At 50.3% G+C, this 16,336-nt stretch overlaps 2 protein-coding genes across 3 annotated transcripts; both read left to right on the forward strand.

Annotated features, from left to right (window-relative positions):
* The first annotated feature begins 911 nt into the window (after positions 1–911).
* Positions 912–10,645, forward strand: LOC148389448 (zinc finger SWIM domain-containing protein 6-like). Of its 2 annotated transcripts, XM_088391009.1 has the most exons (13): positions 915–1,714; positions 4,986–5,342; positions 5,439–5,587; positions 5,663–5,813; positions 6,583–6,756; positions 6,838–6,999; positions 7,093–7,239; positions 7,326–7,646; positions 7,728–7,863; positions 7,948–8,105; positions 8,176–8,339; positions 8,399–8,480; positions 8,566–10,645. In XM_088391009.1, exons 1-13 carry the CDS (start codon positions 1,342–1,344, stop codon positions 9,426–9,428), a joined length of 3,237 nt encoding a protein of 1,078 aa, XP_088247135.1. In that variant the 5' UTR covers positions 915–1,341; the 3' UTR covers positions 9,429–10,645. The 2 variants fall into 2 exon arrangements, with proteins under 2 accessions (XP_088247134.1, XP_088247135.1); XM_088391008.1 differs by having other exon boundaries at positions 912–1,714; positions 6,583–6,999.
* A 103-nt stretch (positions 10,646–10,748) lies between these two features.
* On the forward strand, positions 10,749–15,980 carry LOC148389449 (kinesin-like protein KIF2A). Its single transcript, XM_088391014.1, has 20 exons — positions 10,749–10,982; positions 11,779–11,873; positions 11,941–12,060; positions 12,125–12,179; positions 12,247–12,381; positions 12,632–12,732; positions 12,792–12,887; positions 13,096–13,150; positions 13,211–13,373; positions 13,451–13,541; positions 13,608–13,671; positions 13,743–13,834; positions 13,899–14,041; positions 14,123–14,327; positions 14,395–14,573; positions 14,637–14,714; positions 14,786–14,930; positions 14,996–15,097; positions 15,176–15,311; positions 15,370–15,980. Exons 1-20 carry the CDS (start codon positions 10,922–10,924, stop codon positions 15,453–15,455), a joined length of 2,202 nt encoding a protein of 733 aa, XP_088247140.1. The 5' UTR covers positions 10,749–10,921; the 3' UTR covers positions 15,456–15,980.
* Positions 15,981–16,336: the final 356 nt, after the last annotated feature.

The following is a 16,336-nucleotide window of genomic DNA, read 5'->3' on the forward strand; positions in this document are numbered from 1 at the left end:
ATTTCAGTTAGTTTTAGTGGAGTGCCCTGGTTATAATAACTCAAAACAATCATTGGGACTTTAACTTTAACCTTTTGTGCTCCACTGGCCCCTGCTTTAGCCGAAAATTCTAATCATGATAGGCTGATAAAATGGATTCCTAATGTCCCTCTCAAGCCTTTTCACATTGGCTAACACTCACCAGCTCAGTGGCCGAAGAGGAGAGTGCCCGCCCTGAGATTGGGAGGTCGTGGGTTCAACTCAAGGAGGAAAATATTGATATTTACCGGTATTCTAAATATTGTGAGAAATCATTAAAATGATCCGCGTTAAGAAACTGCAATAATTTTTAAACCTTTTAGTCTATCTTTGAACACTATCGAAGGTATTTCAGCAACATTGAGTGGAGTGCCCTAGTTATAATAACTCAAAACAATCATTGGGACTTTAACTTTAACCTTTTGTGCTCCACTGGCCCCTGCTTTAGCCGAAAATTCTAATCATGATAGGCTGATAAAATGGATTCCTAATGTCCCTCTCAAGCCTTTTCACATTGACTAACACTCACCAGCTCAGTGGCCCAAGAGGAGAGTGCCCGCCCTGAGATTGGGAGGTCGTGGGTTCAACTCACGGCCGAGTCATACCGGAGACTTTAAAAATGGTACCCATTTCTTCCCTGCTTGGCACTCAGTGTAAGGGGTCGAAATGGGGCCCTCTATCACTAAATAATTCCCGAGGGCGGTATTGCTGCTGCTCACTGTTTAGGTTAAATGCAGAGGACAAATTTCACCTCACCCAGATGTGTGTGACGATCATTGGGACTTTACTATGTGCGCCCCTGAAATACTTCGATCTTCGACATTCCAGCAGGCCACTGAACGTCACACAGGGGCGGAGTTATGTTCAAGCCCCGCCTCTTCCCCCCTCCCACACCACCACGAGGCTCCAGTGTTGACAGACAGGCAGCCTACGGGCACGCATTGCTCGCTCTGGCTAAGCTAACTAAGTTGAGCCCCCGCCCACCCCCTTTTCTCCTTCTTTCGACGCCTCCGGGAGAAGTGACAATTAGAACCCTCTCCCTCCCCGCTTGGAAGCGTCTTAATTCGGCACCTCGCGAAGTCTTTAAGCGGACGTGCGGGAATTCCGCCCCGAGTCCGCATTTAACACGGAGCTAGCCGAACCGGAGCGACCCGCCTTCTCTTCATTTGTCAACAAAGGGGTTTGACATGCCCGCGGAAGCCCTTCCCCCCACACGGGCACCTTAAAAGGATGATTTGCCAACAACCGAGCCGTGGCTAACATTTTCGCTTCCCCGTCGCGTTCATATGCTGCGTTGACTTCCCCTTCCGTTGCCGAGCTAGCATGGCGGAGCGTGCGGCCAAGCGGCTCTGCTGTAGGCCGGGCCACGGCTCGACGTGTCGGCCAGGCCAGCGAGCCGGAGCAGGGGCTTCGTCGACGGGCAGCGCGCAGACCCCCGAGTCGCTGCTGGACATCGCGGCGAGGCGGGTGGCGGAAAAGTGGCCTTTCCAGCGGGTTGAGGAACGTTTCGAGAGGATTCCGGAGCCCGTACAGCGACGGATAGTGTACTGGTCATTCCCGAGGAGCGAGCGAGAGATCTGCATGTATTCGTCGTTCGGAAGCGGGGCGGACGAGAGCGGCGACGAGAGTCGGCTGCCCTTTCGCCGCGGTGTCGCCCTCCTGGAGGGTGGCTGCGTGGACAACGTCCTGCAAGTGGGTGAGTTGATCATGTTGTTCGGACTCTACTGAGGTAAATATTCCGAATTGTAGAGCACTCTCAAAAGAGACAAAGGCGACAATGGGGCTTCAAATCCCCTCAATGGGAATCTGATCAGAGCTTTGAACGCAGCTTCTTCCTTCTCCTTCGGGCACTTTGCATTTCCATTGCGACATTTAAACGCCCCAAATTGAATTAAAATGCAAGCACACAAAGAGAGCCTTTGGAGGCTCTTGGCAAGCTTTTGCGCAAAGTTTGAACGCTGAAAGGAGATGAGGTCATTTGCGCTTCTGCTTTCTGAGGAATTGAATGTTTTTGACTTGGCTGGAACTAAAATCATTGAACTGTATGATGATTTAATCAACATGTGTGATTAAATGTGACAGCGACAAAATATGCTTAGGCAGTAAAATCACTTGCACTATATATATTTTTAGAAACTATGGCACGCAAGAAATTGTTCTTATGACGTTTCTTTGTTTATATACTTGAGAGATTGCATAATAGTCTCAAATTTGAAGTGAATTGATTGATGGCTGGAAAGTCAACAACTTTAACAATACTGGCAGAGATTATGTAATTATATGAAGAAGCACAATGTCGCTCAAAGTAACAGAAAGTAAAAATTGAAAGTACAGGAGATGTCCCGTGCTTCCCAATTTGTGGAATTGTTTTGCCTGAAAATGCATCATGGTGCATTTAAAACCATCCCACATTGCAGGTCATGTTAAAAACATGTAAAAAGAATTTTACAAATCAAACATCTTATTCGTGTTCTCAAATCCTACTTTTTTTTATCATACTATACATTGCATGTTTACAGCATCACAACAGCAAGCCCAAATCATTTTCAATGGCTAATTGACGTTGTCATTAATTAAAATGGTACAAACACGGTGTACTAGCCTCATCACAATGTCTACGGCACCACAAAGAGCCTTTAACATGTCACAAAAACTAAGCTTGTGTCACGTCATCATCCCAAAGTCTTTATCGAAGATCTTGGAGTGATGTAACATAAAAACAACTCAAGGCGCTAAATCGGTTTTGTTTTGACAAATGGAACGGCGATATTATAAAATTCGTAAGGAGATACTCGATAATTCGCTTTGATGTGGCTGCTGATTTTTAGTTTGAATTTGATTAACTGAAGACCGTTTGCTGCTTTCATGTTCACGTCGGGAGCTTCCTTTGGCCCCCACCGACCCAAACAAACAAAAGCACCTTCCGCCGCCCTCGTCAAGTAGCCGCGAGACTTGGAAGGCGGACGCATATTGAGCACAAAAGCAGCCTTTCTCAAACCGGGTCGGGGGTGTGTGAGTCACACCCTCGTCTGGTTTTGGGGTGCGAGTTTGTGCGGAGACACCAGATGAGCAGCGGCCTTCGAAGAATCTGCCTCAGTTGTCGCAGCGGTCGTTTCTTTTGATTATCCGGCGCCCCCCCAAACACACCTCGGGGCCTGTAATCCAATTTACTCCGCACGCTTCATTGGAATGCTAATGTCGTCAACCACACGTCTGCGTGGCCTTTGTGCGGAATTAGCGATCGTTGTACTTCTCAAACGAGGCTTCCTGGACCTAAACATTCCTTTTTGATTTTTAAATGACCAAACTGGTCATTCAATTGTTAATTCACTCAAATCATATTTCCCCCAACACCAGGATTTGCTTCACTCGGGTTTCACGGCTTCATTGTGCTCCGGTCACGGTTCCCTTTCATTACCACCGATCAGGTTCTCCTGGTCCGAACGTGTTCTTGTTGCGTTGCGAGTTCAACCTGATTTTTTGTTTTACTGTCAATGAAAAGAAGCATGAGTCAGTTTTCCATGTGCCCTGCATGCACCTGCTTGTCAACAAGACATCTTTTTCCCCTGCGAAATCGAAACCCCATTAGTGCGTTTCAGATTTTAAAAACGTGACACCAAAAAAGCCTCCAGCGTGGTCGGTCATGTGCGTGTGTGGCACGTGACGCCGACCGTGCTAGCGGACCAGCACATCGTGTACAAACACGCCTTATCTTAATCTCCGTTGAAACACAGACTGTCCTGTGACACGGCCATCTTGTGTGTCCGCAAATAAAGTCGGCGTGAGGAAGGACGTTTGGCCACCAACAGTCAACTTCAACAAAAGAGAAGATTTCCTTGGGAGTGTTGCGTTAAGGCGTCCTCCTCGGCCGCCTTTGTCATCGATTAACATGCTAGCACGCTAAGCGTCTGGTGTCCGCATTTGGACCCGGTTAACTCAAATCCTGGCTGACCTCAATTTGAACAACTCATGCCCCCCCTCCACCCAAACACACATAAATGTGTCATTAGTGGTCCAAGCTACTTGACTGGTGCTGCTGCTCCCCCATATGTTGACCCACTCTGGAGGCTAATCAGGCTCATCAAGACGGCCCAACAATGGCATCAGGGGAGTTGTGAGGAGGGGGCCATTTTAAGTCCAATTATCTTCTTAGCATGTTTGCGTGGGTGTGTTTAGACTGTGGGAACTATTGTGGTTTAGTTCCCGGATACCCAATTAAGACGGTGGTTCCAAAAATGAGAAGGCCTGAGTTCTTCCAAATTGCTGCTTTTGCGATTTTAAAATGGCTTCCCACCACATCGCAATGTTGATTGGAATTTGATTAGTTGTTGAGCCCTACGTCGCTTCCCGTCGAGGCAACACGGCTGGCCTGGCCTGCAATTGAACCGTTGACGTAACAGAGTGATGAGAAGTAAAAGAAAGGGGGGAAAACTTGCTCAGCTGAGTGCGTCGGAAGGTTTGGCGGCAAGCCACAGTCCTGAGCTCAGCATTCTGTCATGCATTTCCTCTCTGGGCCCGCTTGCATAATGCGGCCCACCGCACGGCAACGACGCTTCTTCGTCCACCCCCACCACCCGACGCGGCGGTTCCGGGGCTCAATAAGTGAGCTGTCTCCTTCACAGAAAAGGAGAACGCCCGAGGCTGCGCTCGCTGTCTGCCAAGGATTACGGGAGGTCATTCTATGCATTGAAAAAAAACACAAAAAGGCCAAGGCGGCCCGTTGAGGCGTGAACGAGGACTTCTACTGCCAAGGTGCGCTTTGTGTGCTCAAGTGGCCACTTCTGCTTGGAACAATAGGGTGGCTAATCTGTCACCCGAGGAGATGCGGCGGAAAAGGCATCTCGGGGAGGGCTGGGAGGAGGAACATGGAAACAATCAATGGCTAAGCTAAGCGCTAACTGTTAGTTAGCAGCAAACTTGATCACACTTGTGACTGACTTAACACGGTTTTGTTGCCTCCCACTCAGGCTTCCACTTGAGCGGCACGGTCCACGAGCCGGCCACGCCCTCGGAGCCGGAGCTGCTGTGCAACGTGAGCGTGAGCTTCGACCGCTGCAAGATCACGGCGGTGACGTGCGGTTGCGGCAACAAGGACATTTTCTACTGCGCCCACGTGGTGGCGCTGTCGCTGTACCGCGTGCGCAGCCCCGAGCAGGTCAAGCTGCGTCTGCCCATCTCTGAGACCCTGTTCCAGATGAACCGTGACCAGCTGCAGAAGCTGGTCCAGTACCTGATCACAGTGCACCACACCGAGGTGCTGCCCACCGCGCAGAAGCTGGCCGACGAGATCCTGTCGCAGAACTCAGAGATCAACCAAGTGCACGGTGAGCATTGAAGATCCAAACCAGAGTAGTGTTAGAACATTATGGCTTTTCTCACCTGAACAAAGTGTGACGTCCTGGACTTGTGCCGGTCCACAGGTGCTCCCGACCCGACGGCCGGGGCCAGCGTGGATGACGACAACTGCTGGCATCTGAACGAGGAGCAAGTCGAGGCGCAGGTGAAGCACTTCCTGTCTCAGAGCAGCCCCCACGGCTCCGGCAAGCAGCTCAACCTCCTCTTCAGCAAGGCGAGTGAACCCCCCCACACCAGCACCAACGTCCACTCTCGTCCATCAACCATGTCGCTTTCTGTTTGTCCGCAGGTGAAAGAGATGCTGAAGATGCGGGACTCCAACGGCGCCCGCATGCTGTCGCTGATCACCGAGCAGTTCATGGGGGACCCCCGTCTGGTGTTGTGGCGTCAACAAGGGACCGCCATGATCGAAAATTACAGGCAACTCTGGGATGAACTCGGTACTTGCAATTCTTTTAATAACAACGTGCTGTTGTTGGAATGCCTACAGCGGACACAAGATTTCCAAGAACAACTCGGGCCTGTTGATTCATAAATGAGATTAAAAGTAAAGTAAAATAAAAAAATGTGAAATTGGTCATTTTAATGGGCCCTCCACCTCTATTAATTAGATGGATATTTATACATAATGTTAGCATATACATTACCTTTTACTAACATTAGCATTCATCCTCCCTGTCAGTAGGGGGCGGTGTTTTATGCACTGAGAATGCATTCTGACATAATTCCGTCCTTAAAAAAGCTAATAAACATAAAGCTTGGTTCTGGTTTTACCTCCCCGTGTTGTGTCCATTGGCGCAGTCTGAACAAAGAGACCCCTCCCCCATACCTTCTCCATCCTCCCACCCTCCCTCCCTCTCGTCTTCACCTCCGCCGGTTTCTTGCTCTTGTCATCTGTCATCCCTTATTCATCTGCGCTCATCGTCCATTGTTCTCCTGTCCTCTTTGCGCCTCCCCTTTTTGCACATCCAGTAGGCCTGTTGTTCTCAGAAAAGTGAAGAAAGAAAACAAAAAAATGGGAAAATGTGTGTGCATGCCTGAGCGAATAAATGTTTTTAATCATTTGAGAGATGAAGCACTATTTCACAGATGAATCAAATCATATCAAAATGTAAAATATCAGATACTACTGAAACGTGCTAACAATGCTAATGTGCTACATAGTAACCGTCTCAATGTTGAGCTCATGTTTTTAATGTGTTCTCGCAGGGGCGCTGTGGATGTGCATCGTTCTCAACCCGAACTGCAAAGCCGACCAGAAGTCGCGATGGCTGAGGCAGCTCCGCCGCTGGAACGGCATGGACGTGTGCCCCCTGGAGGATGGAAACCAGAGCAGCAGCCAGATCAGCAACGCCGTACCACGAGGACACAACGCCAACCCTGGTGAGGACCCACTCTCTCTCTTTTTTTTTTTAAATGTTACCTTAAGCTCTGAGGAACTCATTTCAAATCAATTCTTCTCAGACTCATCTCAGCGCACGGTGTTCACACGGGCCATAGAGGCCTGCGACCTGCACTGGAGGGACCCCCACTTGCAGCGCATCCTCGCCGAGGACCGTAATGCCGATCCCTGTTGCCATGACAACCCGGAACTCTTCAACAGCCGGGGCTGGCCCCTGTGGCATGGTGAGATGAACCGAGACATTTAACACAAGTTACTTCTGTAATGCTAAGGCTCATAGAAGTTATTATGGTGATGTCGATAAAAATGATTTACAGAGCACGTCCCCACGGCGTGCGCCCGCGTGGATGCTCTGCGTTCTCACGGGCACATCAAGGAGGCGCTCCGGCTTGCCGTGGCCGTGGTCAACACGATACGGAAGCAGCAGCACCGGGACTTCCACTTCTTCCGCAACATCAAGAAAGGTTTTTGCTTGGTGTTTGCTTGGCTTAATATCCTCCTATGCTTCCTTGATGGAGTAACATATAAGATGATGTGGGTGTGCGGATAGATGAGCTCCACAAGGGCATGATGTCCGTCACCAATCTGGAGGGCTGGGTGGGACACCCCCTGGACCCGGTGGGGACCCTCTTCAGCACCCTCACCGAAAATGAGACGGAGGCGGTCCTGGACGAGGGTGAGACGCCGAAGGCACTGGCGGTGGAGGTGGCGCTAATCGGACTCGGGCAGCAGCGGGTCATGCCCGAGGGGCTCTACGCGCAGGAGAAGGTATGCCACAACGAGGAGCAGCTGCTGGCCAAGCTGCAGCAGCTGGAGCTGGACGACGTGCTGGTCAACGTCTTCCGCAAGCAAACGGCCATCTTGCTGGAGGGTTCGTCATCTCTGCTGTCGGCACGTTCGCAAAGTTCCACTCTTCAGCCGCTGAAGCTTGGTTGTTGGTCTCCCGCTCCAGCTGGTCCTTACAGCGGTCTAGGCGAGTTGCTCTACAGAGAGAGCGTCCCCATGCACACTTTTGCCAAGTATCTCTTCACCTCACTGCTACCTCACGATGCCGAGCTGGCCTACAAGATTGCACTGAGGGCCATGAGGTGAGTTGAGAAGCCTCAATGTGCCTTCAGAGCAAGAACTGTACCCTCAAACACCAGTCATTGATCTGAGCTTTTGTGTTCAAGGCTGCCGGTCCTGGAGTCGAGCATGGCGTCCGGCGACCTGTCCCGCTCGCAACGCTTGGTGCCTGTGGTGGCCAGTCGTTACCCTCGCTGGTTCACGCTCAGCCACATCGAGTCCCAACAGTGCGAATTGGCATCCACCATGCTCACTGCTGCCAAAGGTGCGACACATGTCAGCCCGCCGCCGTCTCGTCCTTGTCATATCTCACCATATTGTTTATTTGCTGTCAGGTGACGCTGACAAGCTGCAAACGGTGTTGGAGTCCATCCAGAAGAACATCCACTCCTCGTCGCACATCTTCAAGCTGGCCCAGGACGCCTTCAAAATCGCCACCGGGATGGATAGCCTGCCTGACCTGACACTGCTCAAGGTGGCTTTGGAGCTGGGCCTCCAGGTAAGACGCACCACAACATTATCCGACCATCCGTCTGGCTCATTCCCGATTTTCGCCAGGTGATGAGGATGACGCTGTCCACCCATAACTGGCGGAGGCGAGAGATGGTGCGCTGGCTGGTCACGTGTGCCATCGAAGTCGGTGAGTTGACAATTTGACAGTGACAATCTTTTTTTTTTCTTTTTCATCATCAAACATTCTGAATTTTCTCCTCCGTGTGTCTAAGGTGTGTTTGCGCTGGACAGCATCATGCAGAACTGGTTCACGCTCTTCACGCCCACCGAGGCGACCAGCGTGGTGGCGACCAGCGTTATGTCCAACGGCACCATCGCGCGCCTCCACGTGGACTCACGGCAGCAGGAGAACTTGGCCAACTCCGCGCGCACCCTGGCCCTCCAGTGCGCCGCCAAGGACCCGGAGAACTGCGCGCTGTCGGCCCTGACGCTGTGCGAGAAGGACCACGTGGCCTTCGAGACGGCTTATCAGATCGTGCTGGACGCCGCCTCCACGGGTATGAGCTACACGCAGCTGTTCACCATTGCCCGCTATATGGAGCACCGCGGCTACCCCATGAGGGCGTACAAGCTGGCCACCTTAGCCATGACGCACCTGAACCTGAGCTACAACCAGGACACGCACCCGGCCATCAACAACGTCTTGTGGGCGTGCGCCCTCAGCCACTCGCTGGGTAAGAGCGAGCTGGCCGCCGTCATCCCGCTGGTGGTGAAGGGCGTCAAGTGCGCCACGGTGCTGTCGGACATCCTGCGGCGGTGCACGCTGACCTCGCCCGGCATGGTGGCGCTGCACAGTCGCAGGAACGCGGCCAAGATGATGTCGCTGGACAAGGCGCCGCTGCGCCATCTGCTGGACGCCACCATCGGCGCCTACATCAACGCCACGCATTCGCGCCTCACGCACATCAGCCCGCGGCACTACGGCGAGTTCATTGAGTTCCTCAGCAAGGCGCACGAGACCTTCCTCATGGTGCACGACGGCCACGTGCAGTTTGCGCAGTTCCTTGAGAACCTCAAGCAAATCTACAAGGGCAAAAAGAAACTCATGATGCTCGTGCGAGAGCGCTTCGGCTGAGAGAGGAGCGGAGAAAAAAAAATACACCACTTTTACTTGAGTTTTATCCTGCAACTTGAAGTGAACCTGAAGTCTTACAGAGTGTTTGAACAGTTTAAGCGAATGGGCCAAGATGTGAATGCAAAAGATTGCAGCTAACCCGCTTTTTATCGCCACGTTTGAGACCCGCCCGTCCAAAAAGAGGAAAATCCACAATACGGAGAGCATTGCTTCAAAATCCGTGACACGGCGGACCCCCAAACGACCAAGCATGGCAAAGCCGGGTTCTCTGCTCTTGGGTGTGACTGCGAGACTGTGTTGCCTTTTTTTGTATGAATGAGAAGTCTTACACCGCACACAAAACGTCAACAACCACCTCGCCCTCCGCCAACAGCCTCAAAAGACAAGATGAGCGGCTTTGAACCAAATGGAGCGACCAGTTAGCACCTTCTTCTTTTAGGTTCTCACATGGTACCCCAGTTCTGTCCCAGTTTCAGGAAAACCACTCGCTTGTTGGATGTTACGCTTCTCAGGGATGTCTCTTGGGGAAAAAATCCAAACACAAGAAGAAGAAGACAAAAAAAGCATTTTAATGTAAATACGAATTGTTAAGTTATGAGAGAAGAGTCTATGTGAGGCGCAATACTTGAAGCTGCAGTACTTTAACACACAAAAAACATATCAAGAGGACTTGACAGGAAGTATAATGGCAGAGTACTTTGTGGAAAGAAAAGCGAGCGGATAGAAAAAAACCTGACGAAATTCTGCTTCAGTTCCACGTCCAAACTTTCCCTGGAGAAATATCAGAGCAGCCGTTTTTCTTGCCTTGTCATCTTAACGCTTTAAAACAACCACATGTAAAGCCGTTTGAGTATTTATTCCATTTCTGTTGTATCCAGCTCAAGGTCCATCTTCCAGTACCCTCACTGGTAGAGGACCACTTTGGCTTACTGGTATAACAAGGAATAAATTCTCACAACTGCTCTCCACACAACCAAACTGTGTCTTTAATGTTTTGATTTGTTTTATTTGCTTAATTTTGGCTGTCCTCAGCGCCGTTTAAGATCCTGTTATTTATTACACTAGATTTAAAAAGAAAGATTGTACCGTAGCATCATTGTGTTCTTGAAACTGATGTTTGATACACTGAGTTATTTATGTGAAATGCTTGTTTTACAAACTTGTTCAAAGAAATATTTGCTTTTTGGAATAAATTTTTGTTTTTGGTTGCAAAGTGACTCATGCTACCTCATTTCTGATAAGTTTTAAATATGTGGTATTCCTGAAGAAGCGTGTTTATGTGATTATTACGGTAAGACAGTTAAGCAGTGTCACCGGTGACGTTGAATGGACAACCGCGCATGCGCACTGGTGCCCCTCCCTGCCTCTGCCTGGCGACCGGTGGCCAACACAACTTGGCACGCGCGAGCTCACCAAATTACATTTTATTCAAATAGAATAAATAAAAACAGGAGGAGGAGAGGAGGAAAGACGCCCTCGTGGAGAGCGGGGCGATGGCCGCCATCTACGGGAAGATCTTCGTGGGCATCTACGTGGAAATAAAGCGGAGCGACGGTACGTAAGCCGAGCCCTCGAACGACTACACCATGTCCTCCCCGCCGGTCCTGCTGCTACAACCGCCGGGATGTTGCAAATGCTCACCGCGACTAGCAAACATTTGCGCCACCGTCGTCACCGTCATTTTCCTGAGCGTCCTAACATGTCCGCCGAAAGAAACGCGGGCTTTTTCCATTCTGACGCCGGTGTCAGCCGACCCAGGCGGTGGCGTGATGCTCCATAAGCGATGTCACTTGACTCGGAAGCTTCCCCCCCTCCCGAGGTTCTCTCCTCCCGGTCCACCGGTGTGAGATGAGCGGTATCATGTGTGCTCTGCATTCGAGGGAAGATGAGGGAAGGAGGAAGAGGTCTCCATCCCATGAGTAGGCCACATCTTCCCCCGAATGGCTGCTTGATATTCTTCCGGTTTGAAATGTCACAATGGGGTGGATGGCTGTCAGTCAAGTGGGCCTGTCTTGTTGCCACACCCTGACTAGGGTCCACCGGTGTTGTAGCCTTAAGGGCGACTATAGTTTTTGCTTGTGATAGCCATGACACATCAATTTAAATCCTAGCCAATTGTAAAAATCCACGAATAACTGAGTAGTTGCCTATAGATGCCACAGAATGGTGGGAAAGGACTGTTTTTGATTGGTCTGTCTCAATGAAACTCCTCCCCTCACCCCAACATAGTTCCTTGGCACCAAGTTGAGAACTTTGCCCTTTCAGCAAGGAATTGAGGATACAAATCAGTTCTACAGTGACTGTGATTTAGAAAGCTGCAAATATATTCTTTTGAATTTCCCACACACAGGTCGTATCCACCAGGCGATGGTCACGTCGCTGCACGAGGACAACGACAGCGTGACGGTGGAGTGGATCGAGAATGGCGACACCAAAGGGAAAGAGGTAAAACGCCTTCCACGCGAGACATTTTCATCCAAATCATATTAATGGCGACATCTGCTTGACATAGATCGACCTGGAGAGCGTCTTTGCGCTGAACCCGGATCTTGCCCCTGAGGAAGACGTGCCCCCGAGTCCAGAAACTCCTCTTCCTCCTTCCAACATCGCCAAGCCCAGCAAAGTGCCCAAGGTCTGTTCTTTACGTCATTCTATTTAACAGTGGATTTGTTTTGATGCTCTCTCAACCCCACCAGACCCGACGAACTACGGCGATACCCAAACCTGAAAACGCCCCGCGGGAAAACAGAGGTACGCCGGTGTTGATGATGATGTCACTATAAATTGGCATATTGTTGATGATGGTTCGACTCCTCAGCTGCGGCAGTAGGAACCACCCGAGCCCGTCCGAGCCAGCACAGCCAGCCGGTTGAGCCCCCTCCTCCGTCCATCACCACCCAGCCCACAGCAGCAACAGCAGCAGCCAACCAATCGCTGCTCCAGCAGCAGAATGGTAGCGCACACACTCACACACACACGCGTGAGCAAAATGATGTCATGATGCTCGCAGCTGGACTAGACCTTCTCAAAAGAGCCTTTGAGGGACACGAGTCGTCACGCATACAGAACATTTGTGGGAGGGGTTGCAAATTTGCTCATGGTGGAACTAATACGTTTTGAACACACAATTGGTTTCATATTTCAATAAATGTTTAATGACATTGGATTTTTTTGTCTGACTTGAAATGATGATGCTCTTGCAGCGCGAAGGAAGTCCAACTGCGTGAAGGAAGTGGAGAAGCTGCAGGAGAAGCGAGAGAAGCGGCGACTCCAGCAGCAGGAACTCCGAGAAAAACGAGCCCAGGTGAGAACGCGCACGTACACACACTTCCCTTATGTGACACAAAACGTGTGTTATTGCAGGAAGTAGACGTGAACTTGCCAAACTACGAGATCATGTGCATGATCCGAGATTTCCGGGCCAGTCTGGACTACCGACCCTTGACCTCCAATGACCTGGTACGTTGCATTCTATTCATAATAAGTGATTCAATTGTCCATTAGTTGATTTAAAATAAGTCAAATTATAATATAATAACATTTCTTGTCAATTCAAAATTCCACAAAGTGACTAAAAATGCATTTTTTTAAAAAATAGATACATACACATTTCATTCAGTCATATAATTTGAAAAATTTAATTTTTACAAACAATTTACTTCTGCAGATTGAGGAACATCGGATATGCGTGTGCGTGCGTGCCAGGCCCCTCAATAAAAAAGGTACGCAACTTCCGGAGCGGTGCAGCCACGCAGATCTGATCCCTTTGTCTGGCCGTCTAGAACTGTCCGTCAAAGATCTGGACGTGATCACCATTCCCAGCAAGGACGTGGTGATGGTCCACGAGCCCAAACAGAAGGTGGACCTGACGCGCTACCTGGAGAACCAAACCTTCCGCTTTGACTACGCCTTTGACGAGAACTCCACCAACGAGATGGTCTACAGGTGGGCCGCACCACCCGTGCAACATTTCACACAGAGTTGTGTCAGCTTTGGGCATTGTTGTCGCTAAACGCTGGCAGGTTCACGGCTCAGCCGCTGGTGGAGACCATATTTGAGCGGGGAATGGCCACCTGCTTCGCGTACGGACAAACGGGAAGTGGGAAAACACACGTGAGTGCTTTTATTAGAACAGCCAGGATGAGCCCTGCCTTTCGTTGAACTGGCCTTTCCTTTTAGACCATGGGAGGCGACTTCTCCGGGAAGAACCAGGACTGCTCCAAGGGCATCTACGCACTTTCTGGTAAGCCAGCTCTTTTTTGTGTACCTTACAAAATCTTGTCTTGTAACTTTTCTTCTGGCTGATGTGTGCAGCCAGAGACGTCTTTCTCATGTTGAAGAAGCCAATCTACAAGAAGCTGGACCTCCAAGTCTTTTCCACCTTTTTTGAGATCTACAGCGGGAAGGCAAGTAGATGGACGAAGATGGAGATGGTTGCGCACACACTTTAACCGCGTTTTGCTTTTAAAGGTGTTTGACCTGCTGAACCGCAAAGCCAAGTTGCGTGTGCTGGAGGACGGCAAGCAGCAGGTGCAGGTGGTGGGGCTGCAGGAGCGGGAGGTGAAAGGCACCGAAGATGTCCTCAAGCTCATCGAAGTGGGAAACAGCTGCAGGTGCGGGATCTTTCCGTTCTTGTCCATTCCAGTCTTGTGGGAAAGTCTGCCCTTCCATTAGCGTGACCGCACCTCCCTCAGGACGTCCGGCCAAACCTCGGCCAACGCCCACTCCTCGCGCAGCCACGCCGTCTTCCAGATCATCCTGCGGCGGCGGGGCAAGATGCACGGCAAGTTCTCCCTCATCGATCTGGCGGGCAACGAGCGGGGCGCCGACACGTCCAGCGCCGACCGCCAGACGCGCCTGGAAGGAGCCGAGATCAACAAGAGCCTGCTGGCCCTCAAGGTCAAGTCTCCGGAAATGTACCGTGCCGAAACATGGTGTCGCTGATGACGTCGCTGTCCCCGAGCAGGAGTGTATCCGAGCTCTGGGTCGGAACAAACCGCACACTCCCTTCCGGGCCAGCAAGTTGACTCAGGTGCTGAGGGATTCCTTCATTGGCGAGAACTCTCGGACCAGCATGATCGCCACCATCTCTCCCGGAATGGCGTCCTGTGAAAACACCTTGAACACGCTTCGTTATGCCAACAGGTGAGGTGACTCGGCCGTGTCGGGTTGGGACGTGACATATGAATGTTTCCACTGTGCTCGCAGGGTGAAGGAGTTCGGCATCAGTCCCTCGGATATTCCCTTTTCGCAGAGCGCTCGCTCCGACCTTTCTCCGACTTACGAGTATGACCTCGCGTCTCAACTCGTCCTGTCCAATCAGAGGCCTATTCACCATCCCTGTTCTCTCCGATCAGAGTGAAGGAGCTGTCGGTGGAGCCAGAGACCGTCACGGACCCTCTGACGGCTGAACAACTCAACCAGCTGGACGTCCTGGAGGCCCAGTGGGGCGTGGGAAGCTCCCCGCAAAGAGATGACCTCAAGCTGCTCTGCGAACAGAACGTGAGCGTTACCTGGGTCTCGCCACGCGAGCCATCCTCTTCACTGTGAGTATGTGTCATCCGCAGGAGGAGGAGGTCTCTCCACAGCTTTTCACCTTCCACGAGGCAGTCTCGCAGCTGGTGGAGATGGAAGAGCAGGTTCTGGAGGATCATCGAGCAGTCTTCCAGGTCATCTTTGTGCCACTAATAATTTTGATATTAGCTTTATATGTGTGTACTTTCCAACACAATGTGTTGCGATCCCAGGAGTCCATACGCTGCCTGGAGGACGAGAAGGTGTTGCTGGAGATGACGGAGGAGGTGGACTACGACGTGGAGTCGTACGCAACGCAGCTGGAGCAAATCCTGGAGCAGAAGATTGACATCCTCACCGAGTTGAGAGGTAAAAATCCAATCAGAGAGCTGCGTCTCCATCTTGAAGCTCTGCTTTGTTCTTTCAGATAAAGTCAAGTCTTTCCGCTGTGCGCTGCAGGAGGAGGAACAAGCTAGCCAACAAATCACCCCCAAGAGGCCTCGTGCACTTTAGACACACGCACACACATTGAAAGATCCAAAAGATGGGCAGCAGCTTGTCGTCACCGTTGTCACTCCGCAGACCCTCTTCCGTGTTGCAGTCATTTATACCGGTTGCTACATTTTAAAAAAGTATTTTAACTTATTTTTTCCCAGCCAATGAGGCTTTGAACGTCGGCGACTACTCAACGTTTGAGGTTGATTAATAACGTTTTCTGTGTATATAAATTGAGCGTGCCGAGTGTCCTGACCAGCAGATGAAGTCATTCAGCCATTTAAGTGTGGAAATGACCCTCCAAAAATGTAAGTATTCATTTGATAACACCTGAAACAGAAGGCTCATTCATATTACAAATAAAGAATTTCCATGCAGTCCTCCAAGCAGTTGCATGAAGAAAAAGAAAAATGGAGTAGCTGGTTGACCCGCCCCCCACCCCAACATTGTGCAATGCCGTAACTTCATAAAGTCACCAAAGAGGAGTTTGTCAAATTGGTACTTTACTTTATTGGTGATCATGAATAAAGTGCTCAAATAATACACTGTGTCTTCTTGTTGGTACTTTACTTTATTGGTGATCATGAATAAAGTGCTCAAATAATACACTGTGTCTTCTTGTTGGTACTTTACTTTATTGGTGATCATGAATAAAGTGCTCAAATAATACACTGTGTCTTCTTGTCTGCAACATTCAAAATCCTCTGACCCATAATGCTCTGTTCAATTTGAATTGAGCTTTCTCGGCTCCCGTAGCTCTACTAGTCCGGTGCCTACCAACTGTTTTGAGCGACTATTGCAAACGTTTTCAAGCTCTCTATTTTCTGTTTACATGTAAATATGCAGGAGCATCATTACGACACGAGCTGAGTTTGTTTGTTGCTAGCTAGCTATCGAAC

Source organism: Syngnathus floridae, chromosome 12, assembly GCF_059516105.1.
Source record: "Syngnathus floridae isolate MCC-2025c chromosome 12, RoL_Sflo_1.0, whole genome shotgun sequence".
NCBI classification, from domain to species: Eukaryota; Metazoa; Chordata; class Actinopteri; order Syngnathiformes; family Syngnathidae; genus Syngnathus; species Syngnathus floridae.

What these genes read in the sequence shown, in the direction of transcription:
- LOC148389449 (XM_088391014.1), top strand. Translation starts at nt 10,922, where the DNA reads ATGGCCGCCATCTACGGGAAGATCTTCGTGGGCATCTACGTGGAAATA. An exon ending in TTGAGATCTACAGCGGGAAG is followed by an intron (nt 13,835 to 13,898) that starts GCAAGTAGATGG and finishes TTGCTTTTAAAG; the next exon opens with GTGTTTGACCTGCTGAACCG. An exon ending in GAAGTGGGAAACAGCTGCAG is followed by an intron (nt 14,042 to 14,122) that starts GTGCGGGATCTT and finishes CACCTCCCTCAG; the next exon opens with GACGTCCGGCCAAACCTCGG.
- LOC148389448 (XM_088391008.1), top strand. Translation starts at nt 1,342, where the DNA reads ATGGCGGAGCGTGCGGCCAAGCGGCTCTGCTGTAGGCCGGGCCACGGC. An exon ending in GGACAACGTCCTGCAAGTGG is followed by an intron (nt 1,715 to 4,985) that starts GTGAGTTGATCA and finishes CCTCCCACTCAG; the next exon opens with GCTTCCACTTGAGCGGCACG. An exon ending in CTTCCGCAACATCAAGAAAG is followed by an intron (nt 7,240 to 7,325) that starts GTTTTTGCTTGG and finishes GTGTGCGGATAG; the next exon opens with ATGAGCTCCACAAGGGCATG.